The sequence below is a fragment of the Myxocyprinus asiaticus genome, chromosome 25 (genome assembly GCF_019703515.2).
Source record: "Myxocyprinus asiaticus isolate MX2 ecotype Aquarium Trade chromosome 25, UBuf_Myxa_2, whole genome shotgun sequence".
Taxonomy (NCBI): Eukaryota; Metazoa; Chordata; class Actinopteri; order Cypriniformes; family Catostomidae; genus Myxocyprinus; species Myxocyprinus asiaticus.
This window is the reverse complement of record NC_059368.1, coordinates 31,353,351-31,373,902: the sequence shown is the minus strand read 5'-3', so window position 1 is coordinate 31,373,902 and position 20,552 is coordinate 31,353,351. Positions and strand designations below refer to the sequence as shown.

Genomic DNA, 20,552 nt, shown 5'->3' with positions numbered 1-20,552 from the left:
CCCCCCCCCCAACAACTGTTTCTGATTGCAGTAAGCATTGGGGTGAGCGATATAAGGAGGAACCACGCCAGAGGGGAGAGAGAGAGCTACCACAAACAAGCAGAGACTGTGTTGAGCTGGAGACGCTAAAAAGCTTGATTATTGAGTGTTTGCTGAAAAGCCATTTTGAGTTTGTCTAATTAAAGACCCACCTTTTGTGTTAAAGTCCCAAGTTTCCCGTTTCCTCCTTTCCCACCTAACGAACCCCTTCACACTGGTGCCGAAACCCAGGAAAATTGGAGGAAATACGCTGGCATGGATCCTCCTTATATTGCTCTTCCCAGTGCCTACTGCAATCAGAAACAGGTGTTAGACATTATAGCGCTCAGGTGTATGCACCCTTACTGCTTTCTCTCTCTCTCCCAACAAACGCTCGACCATGGCCCCACCGCCACAGACGTGTTCAGAGCTTCGTCCAATGAACACTGATTTATACTCCACTAAAATTTAATGGGACAAGTATCTGCTGTAGGCTCTCATTCAAATGTGCTCTGTGGGCCATGCTTCCACTGACATCTGTGAACACATTCAAGTGAAACGTGGTGTGACTGGTCGAGTTTGAATATGTGAAAGAGCGAATGAGATTTGAGAGCTAAATTTTTAGCAAATAATGAGTAAAATTTGGGTCTGTTGCTTACACAATTGATCATATAGCCAAAAATGACACAGCACACATATAACACAGTTATATGGACATTTATGATGCCTTTTTGCAGTTTGACAGTCACTGGTAACTATATGAGTATGTTCTGTGAAAAGGAGCAGCACGAACCTTATGCATAATTTATAAAAATCTGAACACCATCATCTACAAGCTGCAGTATTCAAAGAAACATACATTGCAACTGTGTGTGCACCTAATAACCTAGTGGACTGTAGTTTCTGCTCCAGTAGTGTTTCAGTCTGAGTGTGTTTGACTCTACGGCTGCAGGATTCATGGTGGCTCTGCTCTGGGGTCAGGAGCTCTGCTGCATTCCTCAGCTCTTGTGTCACTCCATGGAGGATCAGAGAAGGAGGGGGCTCTGAGCTCTGTTTCTAATCAGCTCACTTGCATTGTTTCTTCACGCTCCCCTACAAATCCACCCCCCCCCCCCACCATTCACACACACACACACACACACACTCCAGTCTCCATGTATGCTTTGGAGCAAAATGTTGAGTGATGTCACAGTTCTGTCAGGATTCCCCATAATTTGCTTTGACAGAAGTCTACCACACCCTCACCGACACTCGTTCTTTCCTTGCTTCTCATCCCACTGTCTTTTGTTCATCCTCGTTCTCTGTCTCGTTATGTGTGTACTCATTGCTCTCATTGGGTCTCATTCACTAACCGCGTATATGCAAGTATTTGTTTGCAACAATTTCACACAGAAATCATGATTCATCAATATGTTAGAGTTTTTTTGTTTTTTTTCTCCAAATTTAGAATAAAATTTACCATCAACTCAAGCTACATGCAAGCAAAAATCACAGACTCCTGGTGGCCATAGAAATATGGAGGGGGTAATTCACTAAGAATTAATTGTACCCAGCAAGGGTGCTTTTTATTTGCATGCATGCATTGTTTCTGCTGGCTTAGCGGCAGATTCACTAAAAGAATAATGCAGATCAGGCACTGGTGGAAACACACACACAAAAATAATTTGTGTGCCGCGATTCTGATCTTGCGAGTCAGTTCCCCTTCTGTCACTCACTCGAAGTTGTGTCGATGTAGTGACACTAGGGGTCACTCTTGGGAGCCCCAAACACCTCTAATCTTTGAGAAAAGGCCAATGAGAATTGGCGAGTGGAATCTGCATGCCACTCCCCCCGGACATACAGATATAAAAGGAGCTGGCTCGCAACCACTCGTTCAGATTTTTCCTTCGAGTTCGAGTTCGAGATGAAGCAAGGCTCCTGACTCCTTCGGGTCAACTGGGAAAAGAGCAAGCTCTCCCGGTTCAGAGCATCTCTTTTCTCGGGAAGGAGTTAGACTCAGTCTCCATGATAGCACGCCTCACGAGCGAGTGCACACAGTCGGTGCTGAACTGCCTGAAGTCATATCAACAGCCTCATGTTGTTGGCGGTACTACTCGCACTGCGGAGGCTTTTGCCATTGATCCAGGGAAAGTGCGTGTTGGTCCGGCCAGACAACACTGCGACGGTGGCATATATATACCGCCAAGGCGGCTTATGTCCAAGTCGCATGCCACAACTCGCCCGCCTGAGGTCACTGCGGACTGCGGACCCTTGTTTGTTCTGACCGGAAATGCTTTAGCCAATAGTTCCATGAATACTACACATCTCAGAAAAAAAAGTTACCAGAATTGAACGGAGTGGGGTTGTTTTTGAAAAATAGCCTAGATATAAGGCTATACTTTTGTGTAGATTTCTATACCCCCAGATTAAATGCTGCACGCGCCCATGCTCTTCTCCATTATTTGATCATTATTTAATGAATTACTGCTGCCATGGTCAATAGCAAAATGTACACAAACATCTCTTAAATAAAATTCAGTTTACTGCCTGGTTTCCTTATAACTATAATGAGTCTAATTTACATAGAAAGGAGACATTTTTGAGTGGAAAGGAAAGACAATGGCTTAAATACTGAAGAGGCAGCGTGATATACCATGCGCAAAAGTGGTGAAACTGTTTAGATAATTCGCCTCGGAATGGGTTAAAACTAAATATTTTTTCACAAATACTGTATTATTATTAGAATAACTAAGAATAGCTATTCAGTGTAACAAAAATGATGGTGATTCTGCATAAAAACACTGCTGATAACATGTAGCCTAAGCCTATATAAAAGGTGTTTATTGTGTTTCAACTGGTTTTGAGAACTCTTTTAAGTAAGTGTGCACCTTAAGAGAGCATAACGAATTCTGCACATATAAGAAAGAACACTTGTACACCGTTATTTGTAAATAAGGCCCTTTTTCTCTGAGGCACCATAGTCATCCCTCAACGCCACTCTTACCTCTGTCATCCAGATTTTACCACGTCCTCATCTATCTCTGCTCTTGATTGGTCAGGTGGATGGAGAGAGTTCAGGCCAGGCAGAGAGCTTCTCCATGGACCCTCAACTGGAGCGGCAAGTTGAGACCATCCGTAACCTGGTGGACTCGTACATGAGCATCGTCTACAAAAGCATCCGAGACTTGATGCCCAAGACCATTATGCACCTTGTCATCAATAACGTCAGTGCCATGTTTGAAGTATCCTCTGCATCTAACACCAACACTCTTTTTTTATATTTGTCCTCTCAATATTCTGTATCCTAACTTTCTATATTCCTCCTGTCCTCCATCTGCAGGTGAAAGAGTTTAACCACTCTGAGTTGCTGGCTCAGCTTTACTCTTCAGGAGATCAGTTCTCTCTGATGGACGAGTCTCCTGAACAGGCCAAGCACAGAGAGGAGGTGCTGCGCACGCACGCTGCCCTGAAGGAGGCGCTAAACATCATCACTGATATTTCCACCACCACCATTTCTACCCCGCTACCGCCCCCCGTGGATAACTCCTGGCTGCACGGTGGCTCCACACTGCACCGCAGGTACCTCACCTCTCCACATAAGCCCTAAGTATACTTAGATTTTTGCAAGTATGCTAGCATATGCATACAGTCGAGTGCTCCACCCTTTCAAGGTATATTTTAAAGTATAGGCTACTCCATTTGGCCATATCTCCTCCTCACCTCTTCACACACCGCTCTTGACATGCAGGTCCACTGTTGTTGTTTCCATCTTCATCTACTGTTGTTCACTGCCGTTTACGTAGTCTTTTTGCACTACTTCGTTTTACCAATGGCCCATCTGTGAGTGTTGCCATCTTGTAAATCAGCTAATTAGTGCAAACAATTAGGCTACAGGCACATGTGCAGACTATGCATACAGAAGATACACAGTTAGAGAAACCAGGCTGCACATGTACATGTACATCATGTGCTCTGTATGCATACGCTACAGGCTTATAAGTTTAGTTTAGGCTTGAATGTAAAGTGTTTTCATGACCACTTCATCTCTTTATCTCATCCAGTGGTGTTTAGGGATGTGCAAGGATGGTCGACTAGTCGTGCAACAGCTGACTAGTAATTTTTTAAACAAAAAAATAAAATAAAATGGTTTTCCTTTTTTAATTTTAATATTTAAGACAGCATGTTAATATTGGAATTATTGTAGTTTAAATAATTCTTTTAATCACAAATACCATTACAATTAGTATAAATAAGTATAGTATAAACATTATTTCATAAATCTGATGGTTTACCTCATAATTGCTGCAGGCTCTAAACTGTTAGTGTGAGTCACGTCACGAAAAACAAGTGCTGTGTTGACAAGTTTTACAAAAGTGTGGACTGATGTAGTACAATGCAATATTTGCAAAATAATGTCAAGACAATGTCAATAATGCTAAGAATGTCAAGGATATGAGCTCAGAATCAGGCGCAGAATATTAATCTGGTGTTGCAGAAGTGAAAGCGGCCAAACGATAAAGGCCGTCAATCATTTTTCTTTTTTGGCCGAGGAATACTACTCAAACACACTGGAGATATATGACAAAGATCACTGCATGGACTCAGACCAAAACCTTCTCCAATGTTGGAAGATGAATGAGAGTCAATATCCTAATCTCTCACATAGCTGTCCCTTCCACGTCTGTCCCAGCCGAGAGAGTGTTTTCTGCGCCAAGTGTCAACAGGCTTCTCTTACGTCTCCTTCCTAAATATGTAGTTTTTGTTTCTGAATAAAAATATGTAGATGCATGAATGATTAAGCCGTTTTTATATATATATATATATAGGCCTATTTATTTATTATAGTGGTATTTTGAAACACTGACGTTCGGCCTATATCATCTAAGAGTTATGAACTAATCAGTGCACAGGCCCGTACAACTGAACAAAAAACTGTAAACTTGCTTTAAGTGAATTTGTTTAGATATTCTTGACAATGTCACAAAGCCCAATACCAAAAACGATATGGTATATGTGTTTATTCTTTACTAAAAACATTAGCAGTCAAACGTACCTAATCACCACGGTTCTCATGGTCATGGTAAACCGGGGAATATCAGGGAATTGTGTTTTCATTGGCTACAGATTGCTCTGAAGTAGAGCACAACCTGTTTGAATTGTAACAAAAATCCTTATCCAAGTAATCAAAAATGACTGAAAAGGTAATAGAAAAGTAATAGAACATCTTTCTTTCAGGTCTCCTCCAGGTTACAGTGTTCCTAAGAAGCATCCCGCTCCAGTTGCTCCTCCTCTCCCTATTCGCTCAGAAACCTCTGCCAAACCCGTCTCAAATAACACAGACACCACCAACACCACCAGCCGCCCGAAACGAGTCCCTCCCAGTGTCCCCAGGTAAATCAGCCACTCCAGCCATCCACCTTTAAACCAATAACCAGCCGTCTGACCTGCGGTCACTCTAGCTGCTTGTAAGGTACGTTCAAGTCCTCCTGGGAAGTTCATACTTACAAGGTCGGAGATCGTAAATACGTTGAAATACAATTTCAAGTGATTTTTGTCAGAAAGAACATACCCGTTTTGCAATTTCATATTTCTTTCTCTCCATTTCAATTACTGGCAAAGGCAGGAAGCTTTTTTAGCACCAATACAACAAAATAAAGAGGTTAAACCGTGCATTAGTTGTGTAATTAATGATTTAACTACCTATTTTATCATTTACGTGCAGCCACATACAGTGATGGGAAAAGTAGTTTTGTTGCACACCCCTGTTGCCTCATAAACTAGCAAAATGCAAAATGAGTCTTATTTTCTGGCAACCTTTATTGTTATTCTTTATTAACAGTACAAACAATGCATACAAACTAAACTGCACAGTGAAAGTCCACAAGTAAAACTGAATTATTACCAATAACAATTTGCTTATGCCTTGTTTTTTAAACTGACATATCCCCAACTCGGAAAGTCAGGCTCCAACAAAGTCCCACTCATAATTACTCATAATTACTACTCATAATCATAAAATCATTCATGTTTTTTCATTCTATGTTGGAAAGAGAGCTTTGTGCCACTCCATTTGAATGTGCAGCTGCCACGATCTGTCACACAAAGCATTAAAAAGCATTAAAACAATATTTGTTTGGATTTTGTGATAAAACTGACATATTTGAAGGCTGAGCAGTGTTTCCCCTAGGATTTTTTTCAGCAGCGGTGCTATTGTGCACGCATCCACAAGCCTGCAACGCCGGACCCGTTTTAACATATATTATGATTCAATAAGTCGCGAGCCATCACGTTATAATCTAGCTGCAGCAAGTGGGCGCTCGGGGACGAGCGTCCCGCAATAGAGTGTGCCTCAACCGGGTGCAGTTTCAATCTCTCCCCCTTAGATCGGGACACTTCACACAACTCATAGAAGAGGTGCTGACCGCACAGAGAAATGCCAGTTTCGGAGTTTGTAGTTATTTACATGACCTGCTTCCTTAGTATTTGAACTTGAATAAAACTATAACACATTAAATATAACTGCATTATAGATGTAACGCCGGGGTGATTCCTTTAAAGATGCTCAACACACAAGTTTTGCTTCAGCGAAGCGACAGCTCCAGCTTCACTTATTCCACGACGAGAGTGCTATAGTGTATAATTCCCTCATACTTTGTGATCTACATCACCTGAAGCTGTGAATGTTTAGAGTGCATCTGGACTGTGAGCTGTGTCTTCTTCCTCTCCTCAATCAGTCGCGAGCTACAGTGCTCCTCTCACACGTCATCATTAGTTTTATATGATCTCATGTTAAGTTAAATTCTAGAAATACTACTATACTAAATACGACTATTCTAGAAATACTCCTTCATAGCCCACATTCAAATGTTATTGGCTCGTGCTTTAGTCAGTCTTTACAGGTATGAAAAGCCACCAAAGCAGTCTTGCACTTCAAACTAGACCTCATTGATTATGAAAGGGAGAGATATCAGTGAACATGAAATAGTCAGTGTATGGAGGTGAATGAGAGCAATCTGTTCGCTAAAAGATTTGTTCAAAAAGACTGATTCGTTATACAAATACGTAAATATGTAAATATATAGTCTGCTGGTGCTGCACGCTTTACAGGAAATGTGAGCTCTCTTCTGACATCTACTACAACAAGCACAGTGCGTGATGCTCATAAAATGTGGTGTTTTAATCATTCTGTTTTTTTAGCTTATAAGCAGCTTCACACATTAACGTGTGTGCTGAAGCATGCAGCACATGCAGACTGTATTTATTTAATTAAATCTGCGGTTTAATAATCAAGGTTTAATAATAACACAAGGACATATCACTATTTTAATTAGATTAATTGTCCATTTCAGTGTAGCCATCTTTCAGTCAGACAGCGAACGGGGACTGAATTGAGTCTTTGCACGGTAGTACTAGTACTGCAAAAACACTGATATCGTTACATCTTTTTTATTTTATTATCGACTTGTACTTTTGACTTAACAGTAGCATGCTACAGTGTTGTCATGACCTCATGACATTGCCTTTTTAATTAAGAAAGAGGCACCCAGTTATCATCTAGGAAATTAAAATGACAATTGTTGATTTTCTTTTTCCCATTTTGGATTTAAATCCCATTTTGTATAAAAATGTATAACATTTGGCAGTCCAATCAAAAAAGGAGGATCAAATTAGGAAGAGATGTTAAAATTGTGGCTGTAAAAAATTCTGGTTAATTTGTCACACAAGAAATTGAAGGTCAAGTCGAGTGCTCTACATTGTGTGAAGCAGTTTTCCACATAATAGACTTGGTGTTATTCTGCTTATTTTGGCAAGTGTACTTGATCATCCAGGTGTGCATGCATGCAGAAATATTATGCAGTAAATTAATTCTGTATTTTGCAGAAATATTAAGTAGCATGGTATTAGGCTATTCCGAACATAGCCATTGTCTTGGTCCATTTCATCAATGTTAATTTCTGCACCACTAATACCATGACATGAATCATCAAACCTAAATTTATCTACGGCATGAAAGGGGATTTCACAAATGTGTTCTCTCCATAAACAACACTGAACGCTGAATACACTTTAAATTAATCAAGTGCCCTATGATTAGAGGGCTGGAATCAGGTGTGGAAAAAGACAGAATATTTTAAAAGAACCCAGTGCTCTGTAACTAGACACCACTTTAAAACACTTTTCCATGGCTCCAAGCTTAAAAACTTTGGTGAACCATTGCTTTCCCCTTTTCCATCGTTCCATGTTTCCATTTTGTTTAATGTTCTTCTGCTCCCTTCCTGTTCCTGTTGCTGCTGGCGCTTTAGCTTGAGTCTGTGTTTGTAGCCTGCTTAGCATTGCTTATCTTTCTATTTTCAGCGTTTAATCTTTTTTTGCACGTGCATAATTTTCCTCTTTTGTACTTTTTAATGCGATACAACTACATACATTTTACTGTGTAAACCCGCCTTTCTACTTTTATCGTGAATAAACTGCGTGCTATTACTGCATGCATTTTTTACATGGATCGTTGCATCGATCTCAAACCACGGGTGATCACCACAACAAAAACAACAATTACATGAGGGATTCAAACCCCTGCTGATCAAAAACCACCACCACAACAACAACAAACAATTGCGGTAAGTCATGGCATCACCTCACGTTGTCACTACTTGCACCACGTCACATGTTTACTATAGCTTCTTCCATCAGCAGTGAGGAATTTTCATTTAAAAAATGTAAAGAATTAGTAAATCAGTAAGAGATACAAGATAAATCAGTAAGAGACACGCATCGAACACTAGTGGAGGTCTATGAGAAAGAGAAGCCGGTAGATACTGTTTCGGATGCAGGTAGTACAGCGAGCATCACACACTTTGGTTTTGGCTGTAGGGCCTCCGCAGCAGGGCATTTGGGTGACGTCTCGGCAGCATACTCGTAGGGCAAAGCGACATCACTCTCCCATTCCTGTTAGGATTTCCAGTCAGTTCTCCCCACTCAGTAATGCACCCACTGAGAATCATGTTGAAAGCATCCTTGTTATAGGTGACTCTATTGTAAGGAACGTGGCAATAGCCACTACTGTTAAATGCATATCAGGTGCCAGAGCGTCTGACATCAGATCAAATTTACAAGTGCTGGCTAATGCTAAACATAGATTTTCTACGATTCTTATTCATGTCCGCACTAATGATGGCCGGCTTTGCCAGACGGAGATCACTAAAGATAATGCTAAAGAGGTGTGTGAACTTGCAAAAATTATGTCAAACACTGTAATATGCTCTGGCCCCCTCCCTGCTCGTTGTGGTGATGAGGTTTATAGTAGATTAGTGTCACTGAATGGCTGGATGTCTGAGTGGTGTCTGGAGAATCGCATAGGATTTATAGACACTTGGAAGAGTTTTTGGGGTAGACTGACCTGCTAAAGAGAGACGGACTCCATCCCTCCAGGGAAGGTGCCACTCTCCTCTCTAGTAATATGGCTTAAAATCTTAATAGTGATAGTATTTACTAACTGGGGCCCAGATCAGAAAGCAGACAAACTGGCTAATCCTAACGTCTGCAAGCTGCCTTGAGACATCACACAGGTCACACAAACTACAACACATAGAGAATGTATCACCTATATATCATACAGAGACTGTGTCTGTTCCCCAAACTACTAAACACAAAACCCTCATTAAGTCATTTAGAAAAAAAATTATTGATGTCAAACTTGAACATAAAAAAAAATAAAAGAAAATAAAGGAAAATAAATATCATATAAAGGTAGGGCTACTAAACAGTTGATCGCTTTCATCCAAATCACTAATTATAAATGAAATTACTACAGATCATAATTTGGATTCACTGTGTTTGACTGAAACCTGGATTAAAATAGATGAATATATTAGTTTCAGTGAGTCTACTCCCTCAGGTTTTTGTTACAAACATGAGCCTCGTCTGAAAGGTCGAGGAGGAGGTGTTGCTACAATTTACAGTGATATTTTTAGTGTTACTCAAAGGTCAGGATATAAGTTTAATTCTTTTGAACTGATAATGCTTAATGTGACATCATCAGATATAAATAAATAAAAATCTTTGTTGTCTTTTGTTCTTGCAACAGTATACAGACCACCAGGGCCATATTCTGAATTCCTTCGAGAATTTGCTGATTTTTTGTCAGATCTAGTAGTTGCTGTGGATAGAGCTTTAATCATCGTGACTTTAACATCCACATAGATAACGAAAATTATAAACTGGGATTAACATTTATCGATATTCTCAACTAAATTGGGGTTATAAAAAAATGTGACAGGTCCAACCCATTGCCAAAATCATACACTAGATCTAATTTTGTCATATGGAATTGATGTTGATAATATAGAAATTCTGCCGCAGAGCAATGTTATCTCAGATAATAACCTTGTCTCTTGTATGCTGCGCTTAGCAAAGGTCACTCAATCTACACAACTTTATCATTCATGTAGAACTATTCTTTCAACAACTAAAGATAGCTTCACTAATAATCTTCCAGATTTCTCTCAAATACTCAGTATGCCAAAAAGTTCAGAAGAACTTGATGTTGTCACAGAAAAAATGGATACAGTCTACTCTAGCACTCTAGATTGTGTTGCCCCCCTTCTATTTAAGAAAGTTAAAGAGAAAAATCCCACATCATGGTACAATGATCGCACTCATGTTCTCAAGAGAACAGCTTGGAAAATGGAGCGTAAGTGGAAGAGTACAAAATTAGAGGTATTTCACAGTGCATGGAAGGATAGTGTCTCTAACTTATAATAGTGAAGGATTGGAGTTGCTTGTAGGGAATAATTTGAGTCTTCTGGGGTGTTGTGGCAGACGGATGCGTAATTCCAATTTTGTTTCTGATGATTTCGATTTTATCAGTAAAGAAATTCATAAAGTCTACTATGCTGTGATGAAATATCTGGTTCAATCGAAGATTTATTCCTAACCAATTTAGCCACAGTACTGATAAACACCTAGGACTGTTGTGGTTATTTTCTATGAGTTTCCTCAAATATGCAGACCTGGAAGTTTTTAGAGCCTGTCTGTAATCAGGAAGAGCTAAAAAAATGATCAAAACATAAAAATCAACAACATCAAAGTTAGACTCCTATATGAGGTGTTTCCTGTAATCTCAGAAACTCTTCTTAATATTATTAACTCCTCATTATCCTGAGGGCATGTCCCAAGAAACTTTAAACTGGCAGTTATCAAACCGCTTATCAAGAAACCACAGCTTGATCCAGGAGAATTGGCTAATTATAGACCGATTTCAAACCTCCCATTTATGTCGAAAATACTAGAAAAAGTAGTTTCCTCCCAAATATGTTAATTTTTACAGATAAATGGTATATATGAAAAATTTCAGGATTTAGGACCCATCATAGTACAGAGACTGCATTTATCAGAGTTAAAAATGATGACTCCAGTCAGGCTTCCTAAGCAACCAATTGGCCCGGTTGCTAGGGTGGGCAGAGTCACGTTGGGTTAACTTCCTCGTGGTTGCTATAATGTGGTTCTCGCTCTCGGTGGGGCGCGTGGTGAGTTGTGCTTGGATGCCGCGGAGTATAGCGTGAGCCTCCACACGTGCTAGGTCTACGGGGTAACGCGCTCAACAAGCCACGTGATAAGATGCGCGGATTGATGGTCTCAGACGCGAAGGCAACTGAGATTCATCCTCCACCACCTGGATTGAGGCGAGTCACTATGCCACCACGAGGACCTAGAGTGCATTGGGAATTGGGCATGCCAAGTTGGGGAGAAAAGGGGAGAAAATCCAAAAAATATAAAATAAATACAATTAAAAAAGATTTACAAATTACTTGCTCTTATTATCTGATTGTGTCTGCATTTCTCTTCTAGTGCTCTTAGATCTTAGTGCTGCCTTCGACACCATAGATCATGACATTCTCTTGGATAGGCTTGAGAAATATGTTGGAATTTGTGGACAGGCATTAGCTTGGTTTAGGTCCTATTTCTGACCACTGCCACTTTGTCTGTGTAAATGAGGAACTGTCAGATCAAATTAAAGTTAAGTATGGAGTGCCACAGGGATCAGTTGTAGGGCCTCTGCTTTTCTCTACTCATATATGCTTTCCCTGGGAGACATTATCAGGAACCATGGAATTAGCTTTCACTGTTATGCCGATGATACTCAACTTTATATTTCTTTGAAACACAATGAAATTTCACAATTTTCCAAATTAGCAGAGTGTATAAATGATGTCAAAGAGTGGATGTCTAGAAATTTCCTTCTACTCAATTCCGATAAAACAGAGGTACTAATTATTGGAATAAAAACCTAAAAAAATAAGACTAAAATATAATCTGACTCATGATGGATGTACTGTAACGTCAACTTCAGCAACAAACAATGTTGGTGTTATATTTAATAGCAATCTAACCTTTGAAAAACACATTTCCAGTATTTGTAGAACGCCATTCTTCCACCTCAGAAATATTGTCATACAGTATGTTATGACACATGCTATTTATTTCTGATGCCGAAAAACTAATTCATTCATTCATGACCTCAAGACTAGATTATTGTAAAGCATTACTGGGAGAATGTCCTGCAGGATTAATAAATAAACTTCAGTTGGTTAAAAATGCAGCAGCTAGACTGCTAACTAGAACCAAGAAATATGATCATATCAGCCCCATTTTATTGGTGTTACATTGGCTACCTGTTAAGTTTCGTATTAATATTAGGATTCTGTTAATTACTTACAAATCTTTGAATGGTTTAGCTCCAAAGTACCTAAGTGACCTTCTGTCATGCTATATAATCCATCACACTCACTACGATCGCAAATCTCCGGCATGTTAACAATAAAGAGAATATTAAAATCCACAAAAGGAGGGAGATCATTTTCATATTTGTCTCCTAAACTATGGAATAGTCTTCCTAGCAGAGTTCGGAACTCAGACACATTCTTTCAGTTTAAGTCTAGATTAAAGACTTATCTATTCAGCCAGGCATACACCTAATTTATCCATAGTTATGCTGCTTTAGTTATGTCTGCCGGAACCGTAAACACTTCTCTTATTCTTCAACCTTGCTTTAAAGTGAATGGCATCTACGCTAATTTTATTCTATTTTTTCCCTGTCTAAACTTGGGGATATATATACCGAGGTTACCAGAGCCTGGCAGATCAATCTCCGGTCCTGACTTATGTCCAACTCGCACAGCTACGTGTCGCTGAGTGATGATGACAAACTGCAACATGTGCCAGCCGGGCTTCATTTCAGTCTACTAAGAATTGTTGCAAACCCAAAGACATGGGATTCTTCATGAGCCACTGTCTGAAGCATGGGCTCAGGGTAAAGTTCACCAAAAATACCTGCCATAAGCTTCCAGCTGGACTGCAATGTTCCTCACTGTATGATACCTATATCATCTTGGTCAAAGGAGGGACAACACTCTCTTAAAAAATGAACTATATAGAAAAGGATTTAATCACTAACAAAAGCCTTCATCGGCCAAAATCAAAGGACAATGCATCTATGTGTATTTCCTCAGTTAATTTGGGATGACTTCAAGGACTTTAACACTAAAACTTATAGTTCATGCAAAATAATTTTGATCAACTATTGACCCACAACACTTTCTTAGTTTCCTAATTTTAACCACTAATAGTTCTAAACAAAAATCACTAATATTGGCATTATATTCATTCATTTTCTGTTATAGCATAATTTCATGTACAGCTGCTTTGAAACAACGTCTGTTTGTGAAAAGAGCTATATAAATAAATTTGACTTGACTTAACTCATGCTGCCTTCAAGTCCTTCAGGGAATGTTGTTCTTAGTTCGTAATTGCAAAGTGGTGTGAGTGATTTTGTGATTGAGTAATTTTGTTTGGATTAAAATAGAGGTGTTGGGCAATTTCATATTTTTTTGGCTGTGTCCGAAATCTGAAAAATGCTGCATTTGGACGCTGTAGGTGTAGGCTATATGAAGGTAGGAGTGCATCAAGGCACATCCGAATCTAATATTTGTATCACATTCTGACTAATGAGATGCCTTCATCTGGTCAGTTTTTTAAGGCAGCATAGATCCAAGCTTGGTTTTTTAAAATGTATCTTTAGGGTACGTTTACACAACAATGATATACTAAAAACGGAAACGTTTTTCCTTTGCGTTTTTGAAAAGTTTCACATACAGATGACAACATTGTCAAAACGATCCCCGTTCACACGGATACGCGAAAACAACTAATAACGCTGTATTATGCATGCCAGGCCAGTAGTTGGTGATGTCACTTTGTAAAGAAACACGACGCGCCTGTGCACATAAGCATTCTTCCACAGAGCGGTGAATACAAACAATGAAGATGGCGATCGCTGGTCGTAGCAGTGATGCAGTAAATCTACACTTTGCTGGAGAAGCGTCAATAAACTCAACATTTTGAGCAGCACAAACACAGTCCTGTAGTCTGCCATTGTAGTTTTGAATGTCTCGCGCGTTGTTTTGAAGTACCCGCGCCCATGCCTATAGACTGAAATAGCGCGTATTGACACATGACGTCATAGTTTTAACAAATTCGCGTTTTTGTATGTTTACACGGAGACGATAACGCCATCGTTTTCAAAAACTTGCACTTTGAAACCCGTTTTCAAAAGTTTGCGTTTTCAGGCCCCAAAATGCCGTTGTTGTGTAAACGAACAGCCAAAACAAATAAAAAGTTTTCCATTTTTAGCTGAAAACGTTGTCGTGTAAACGGCCCCTTAGAATGTAAAAAAAACCAAAAAAACCTAGTCTTTTCTTATTATGATGGGCACAGAGGCTACAAGAGTCCAAAATGTAATAAATAAATACCAAATGCAGTTTATTATACAACCAAAATCCCAATACAAATCCCCCAAAAATGAAGATTTGAGCATAACACAAGACCTGAATACGCTGGAGACTCTTATTTTGAAATGACAGAGACTGGGCTCCATTACAGTGCTCTATATTTAAATATTTACCAAATTATTTTTTTATATTATTTGCATTTATATGTATATTTAACCAGATGAGATTTAATGATGAATATGGTTTATTGTTATTCATAAGATATGTAGTTGGAGACACAATATATGTGCTGATGGATACATTTCCATATAGTTGCATTTTTCTTTGCATACTCTCGATTCAATTTAGAACTTTTGATTAACTAATCAAACAACAAAATATGCTTTGAAGTCAGGAAAAAAATATGGATGAATTTTGTCAATGATAAAAGACTTAGATACAGCCAATTCCTACATGATTGTTTTTATTTCACCTCTAGAGACGTTACTAAACTGTAGAGTCAAGACGTTCTAACTGTAGAATCCTTCAGTGCTGGCCACAGAGGAACACAGAGGAATTTAAAAAAAAAATCTGCATAGATATTTGCAGATAACCGGTAGTTTCAAAATGCAACTGTCGGCATGATTAATCTGTAAAACTGATTTATTAGTCTTCCTTGTACCTCTAGTTGAAAGAATAAACATTGAATCTGAAGGAGCGTTTGAAATCAGAATTCAATGTTTAAATATCCAGTTTTTTTATTTATTTTTTTTCAATTTATGACAAAAATTTGCATTTTAGTTACTAAATATTTTCTTGGTTATGTCTAAAGCTCACTTGAATTTGTTCTAGAATTTAGATCATTAGACATTAAATTATGGTGCATTAGAAGGCTGTCCAAAATCAGCATCCTTACGAGGTGCCTTCCTATTCAAAACTGTGCCTGTTTTGTCATTGATTGACTGGGCAGTGAGGCATCTTTTCTTTCTTTTTTACTTCCCGACAAACAATGAACATTTCTAGCATTAATGCAACTAAATGCAGAGCAAATGATGCACATTAGTTGTGTACTTGATGCATTTTATGCTACAGAAATAATTATGAGAAATGTACTGTAGTTTTGTTGCACAAACCTGTCAACTCATAAACCGGTTAAATGTGTAGAATTTCCTCGCAAGCTTGATCGCTAATCTTCTATAACAGTCCACAAAATTCACACAAACTGAATTGTACAGTCAACATTCACAATTACAATATATTAAAATCAATATCTATTCACTTACGCCATGATTTTTTTAATTAACATGCCCAGCTGACGTGATTCATATATAAACATTCCGACATGACAAGGCAGCATAAAAGTCTGGAGCACTACGGGCAAACACAGGCAACAAAGAATGTATGCTCCACTAGTTCTGTTATCCTTCCCAAATATTGAAAGGTATGCTCTTACTGAACACAACTATTAAGACCCTCTGTATGCTGAGAGTGAGGAAAGCTCTTGGATCTATGTTTAGGATTAGTCTCAAAGCAGTTTAATCAGAGACCTGAACTCTTCATCAAACATAGACATACCTACCTTTACATGCATGATAGATGAGACCACATGCTCACTGGTCCCTAAACTACAGCACTAGATCACCGTTACTTCTGCCTGCAAGTACCGTCAACAGATGGTCCTGTGTGTAAAGAAAAAGATGAACAGATGTACATGCACATTAACACCTATATACATTTACAATAGAACATTATTATTATTATATATGTATATATTTTAAATCACAATCATAGTTTACCACTAATGTGAGAATGGTGGGAGTCTTCTTGAAAGTATGTTGTGGGTGAATTTCACAAAAACTGCCAAGAAATGTTATATTTGAACCCCAAGTAAAAAAATTAATGTGTGTTTAATAGTAAAGAAAATAATGTCACAATGGAAAAAAAAAAAATCTTAATTGTCCTAAAAATAGGCTTCCCTTTTTTTCTTTTTTTTTTTTTTTTTTGCAAAATATACTCTCTTTTTTTTCCGGTGGAAAGTGACCCAGACATTTTTTAGTGAGATCAATTTGGGCGTCTCTTGAGATGGGCGGAGGTCTTCTGGAAAGTGTTTTTTTTTTTTTTTTTTCATATTTAATTCCCCATTTTCAGGTCAGATGGTCTCTAATCTTTTCTTCTTTTTCTCTCTTTTCTTTTTCTCACTTATTCTAGCTCCTCATCTCATTTCGATGTCAAAGCCATATCACCACAGACAAAGCAAGACTCGAGAGTCATGGTCAGCTTGCTGTTCAAACTGTCATATTAATATTCACAAACTGGCTCCATCTTTTCCTTTCTCACCATTCCAGTGGGCATTTGTTTCTTTCAGCACTCTCTTCAGTTTTCTCCCTTGTAATCTCTCTCTCTCTCTCTCTTTCATTCCTTTAATTTTTTGTCCCTTTTCCCTCTCTCTTTCTGTGTTCAGAAACGGGTCTGTTTGGACCTCCACCCTTTTTCTCTCTCTTTCTCCTTGTTGCCCCTTTCTCTAGTTCTCCCTCTCACTTTTTTTTTTTTTACATTTCCTCTCACCATCACTCATCCCCACTCTCCAACTTTCCTCTCCCTCTCCTTCCACCCCCATACCCCTTTTCTTTTTCTCCCTCCATTTTTACAGAAATCATATGAACCTTTTCAAAGTTCTGCTGTTGACTTTACTGTGACCCTGTCTCAAAACCTTTTGAGCTGCCTTCATAGACAGCATATTTGGGCATCATTGGCCTATAATACCCAAAAATGTTGTTTAGGTAGGACACATCCAGCTTCTCATCAAGGGAGGTTCTTTTGCATCTCATCCACTCCTCCAATTAAGCGTCAGTCCTCTTTTATGCATACTTGTACTCTTAACTGTTTCTTTCTCTATCCAGTAAACCCCTGGTATTTCCAGGCTGCAAGACCTCACGTTTCTTCATGCGTTGTTTTGCTTTTCTTTCTGCCATCTCTGTCAGTTCTCTTTCTTTCTTTCTGTGAAACCACAGTCCTGTGCTCACCACAGCACAGGAAAAATAAAAGCCACTCTCTTCTCTTTCCCATTCCAGAGAGCTGCTCCCTCTGCCAGCTCCATTAGAGAGTTAGATTCCTGCATCTCCACAGGGATCTTTCCTGGACCAGCTCTGCAGGAATGCTGGACTCATATTCCTTCTCCACACACACACACACACTAGTTTAGATGTACTGACAATGTAGCCTGTCACTGTAACATGGTCATCTCTCAAAAATGATGTCTTTTGGGCTTATTTAAAGGTGTGCGTGTCCTAATTAATGTTGTTGTTTTTTTCAATGTTAAAATACTTTATCATTTCCAAGCTTAATATGCAGACAAGAGAAAGCCATTTGTAAGTTGATTCCCCTGAAAAGTGTAAACACAGTTACTCTGTGCTGCTATCAAAACATTACTCTGTTTGTTTGAGCATTCTGACCAGCCTGAGATAGTAACATTGGCTATGTCCGGAATAGCATCCTACCACACTACTCTTACCATTGCTTTAGTAGTTAGCATATTATGTACAGTAAGCAAATTTTCTGTATGCACAGAATAGCCGTATGACCTAGTACATTTGCCAAAATTAGCAGTATACAACAGAGCGTACTCTGTGTAATACTGTGTCCCACAATGCAATGTGCTTGACTTGACCAATTTCCAGTGTGATGAATGAACCAGAAGTAATATCAGCCACATTAAAATAATAATAATAATAATAATAATTGGTTAAAAAAGGCAAAATATCTATTTATTGTTCCAAGATGATAACTAGACGGCATTCATTGAATTAAACTTGCCATGTCAAGCGGTCATGTGACAACAATGCAGCATAATACTCATTAAAATATTTATCATAAAACAATGCCCACTGTTTCACTAACTATTTAAAAATAAAACATTTTGCAGTACACAATGTATACTGTGCAGTATTAAGTAGTAAGCTAGTATAGAGCGCACCAGTGCCCACCCACTTTTCCAGCAGTCTTGGTTCTGGAAGTATTTTTCCCATGAATTTTTTCCACAAGGTTTTCATAAAATTCTTCTTAATAATTCCAAGTCAAACCAACCAACTGCAAGGTGAATCACAACATTACAATCTTTTATTTGGACTTCTTTCATGAGGGCAAGAACTACAATCCCATGAAGCATTGTGAATGATGTGCTTGAATTAAAAATGATGATGGTATATAAAACTATTGATTTAAAGTTGTTTATTATAAGTATAGAAACAACATATTTTAATTTTATTGAAAAATATTTTAATATTTGCAAATATACAGTAGAAGTACTTTAAAAATGTAGGAGGACCGACTTGATTTCATCATTCACACAACACCATGCGCGTGGGCGTGCTCTGAAGAGCTTCCTTGATGTGCTTTGTTGGCCGCAGTTCTTTGATTGGTGGAGTGTTTCTCCTCAGAATCATAGGTAGTGTAGTAAATTTCGCTATTAAACACGATTTTTATGATGAAGCTGAAATAACGTGGAGTGGTAAATGGTAAAAATGGTCTGCACTTATATAGCGCCTTTTTTAACCTTAACGGTTCTACAAAGCGCTTTACACTGTGTTTCATTCACGCATTCACACACACACCAATGACAGCAGAGCTGCCATGCAAGGCGCTAGACTGCCATTGGGTGCAACTAGTGATGGCTGCAACAGAAGCACAGTATGCCATCAAATAACAACCTCAGAGCTCATGGTAGGTCTTTAAATGTTTATAAGTTATCATTAAAAAATGTTTTCAATTTTTCAAACCATCTTAAAAAAAAAAAAAGTATTTTGCAGTCTTTTCAGTACTGTAGATTTGATCTGGCCATTTGCATTCTCCATTTGATCTCCATTTTAACTTTCATTTTCACCAAACTAAACATATACACAGGCAATTGTAAACACATGCCACCATCTGAAGCCGTGGAGTTTATGGGAGATTGTTGTTATTTCCATTAGCTGAATTGGCAGAGCTGTGATCTCTGGGAGTCTGTTCTAAAAGCTTGGGTTATGTTTAATTTGTTGCAGGAGACAGCCACCAGCAGTGCCCACCCAACTGCCACAATGAGACCTAAACGGTGTCACCTGCGAGAGAAGAATCATCAATGACAAGATCTGCTTGAATTTTCATTAAACAGACTTCAAGAAAATCTGATACTCGAGGTTCAAATTCATGTCTTGGGCACAATGGAAAAACCTCAGCTCGAATCATTACTCTGTATTTGTTTTAGACCAGGGTTTTTTTTAGTCAACTGTCCTTTTGCTCACCAGTTTTGCTTTTAGTTGTCAAGATCGAGCCGTATGATGTCATGCTGGAAAGGTTTGCTTCTGTTGTGTTGAATTCTGTGTGTAGTTTTGCATTGAGCACGCGTACGTGTGAGTTTCAATCACACTGGTTGTACAGGCTTAAATAAAATGATTTTTTAAACAGTTTGTGCTTTGGAAGTTATACATTTTCCTGCAATTGAATCTAATTGGTGGTGCTTGCTAAGGTAAGTATCACTATTAATATTGCTTCTATATACAAATATTAAGTTTGTTCAAATCCCTAACCATATGTATAAAACTTTGGATTGTAACTTATCCTGCTCTATCCAATAGACTTGCATTGAAGGAGGGATCTAGGGACAAGTATATCATAGAATCTTGGAGATGCACTCTTTTGAAATAGGCCAGCAAATAACCACTCAGAACACCCCAGAAACATGCTAAAAACAACTGTGAACATCTTAGCATTGGAGAGTTTTGCATGGTAAAGTACCACTCCCATTTTCTTCTGCAA

The 20,552-nt window shown here is 38.6% G+C and overlaps 1 protein-coding gene across 3 annotated transcripts in view; it reads left to right on the top strand.

Annotated features, from left to right (window-relative positions):
- The window catches only part of LOC127416134 (dynamin-3-like), a 65,817-nt gene extending 45,607 nt beyond the window's left edge, over positions 1-20,210 (top strand). For 2 of the 3 annotated variants that reach the window (XM_051655289.1, XM_051655288.1), the window contains 4 exons: positions 3,057-3,221; positions 3,338-3,576; positions 5,233-5,388; positions 19,799-20,210. In XM_051655289.1, the coding sequence (XP_051511249.1) occupies positions 3,057-3,221; positions 3,338-3,576; positions 5,233-5,388; positions 19,799-19,838 (600 nt within the window). In that variant the 3' untranslated portion in view covers positions 19,839-20,210. The remainder of the gene's footprint in view (positions 1-3,056; positions 3,222-3,337; positions 3,577-5,232; positions 5,389-19,798) is intronic. The other variant, XM_051655290.1, reaches the window with a different exon arrangement.
- Positions 20,211-20,552: the final 342 nt, after the last annotated feature.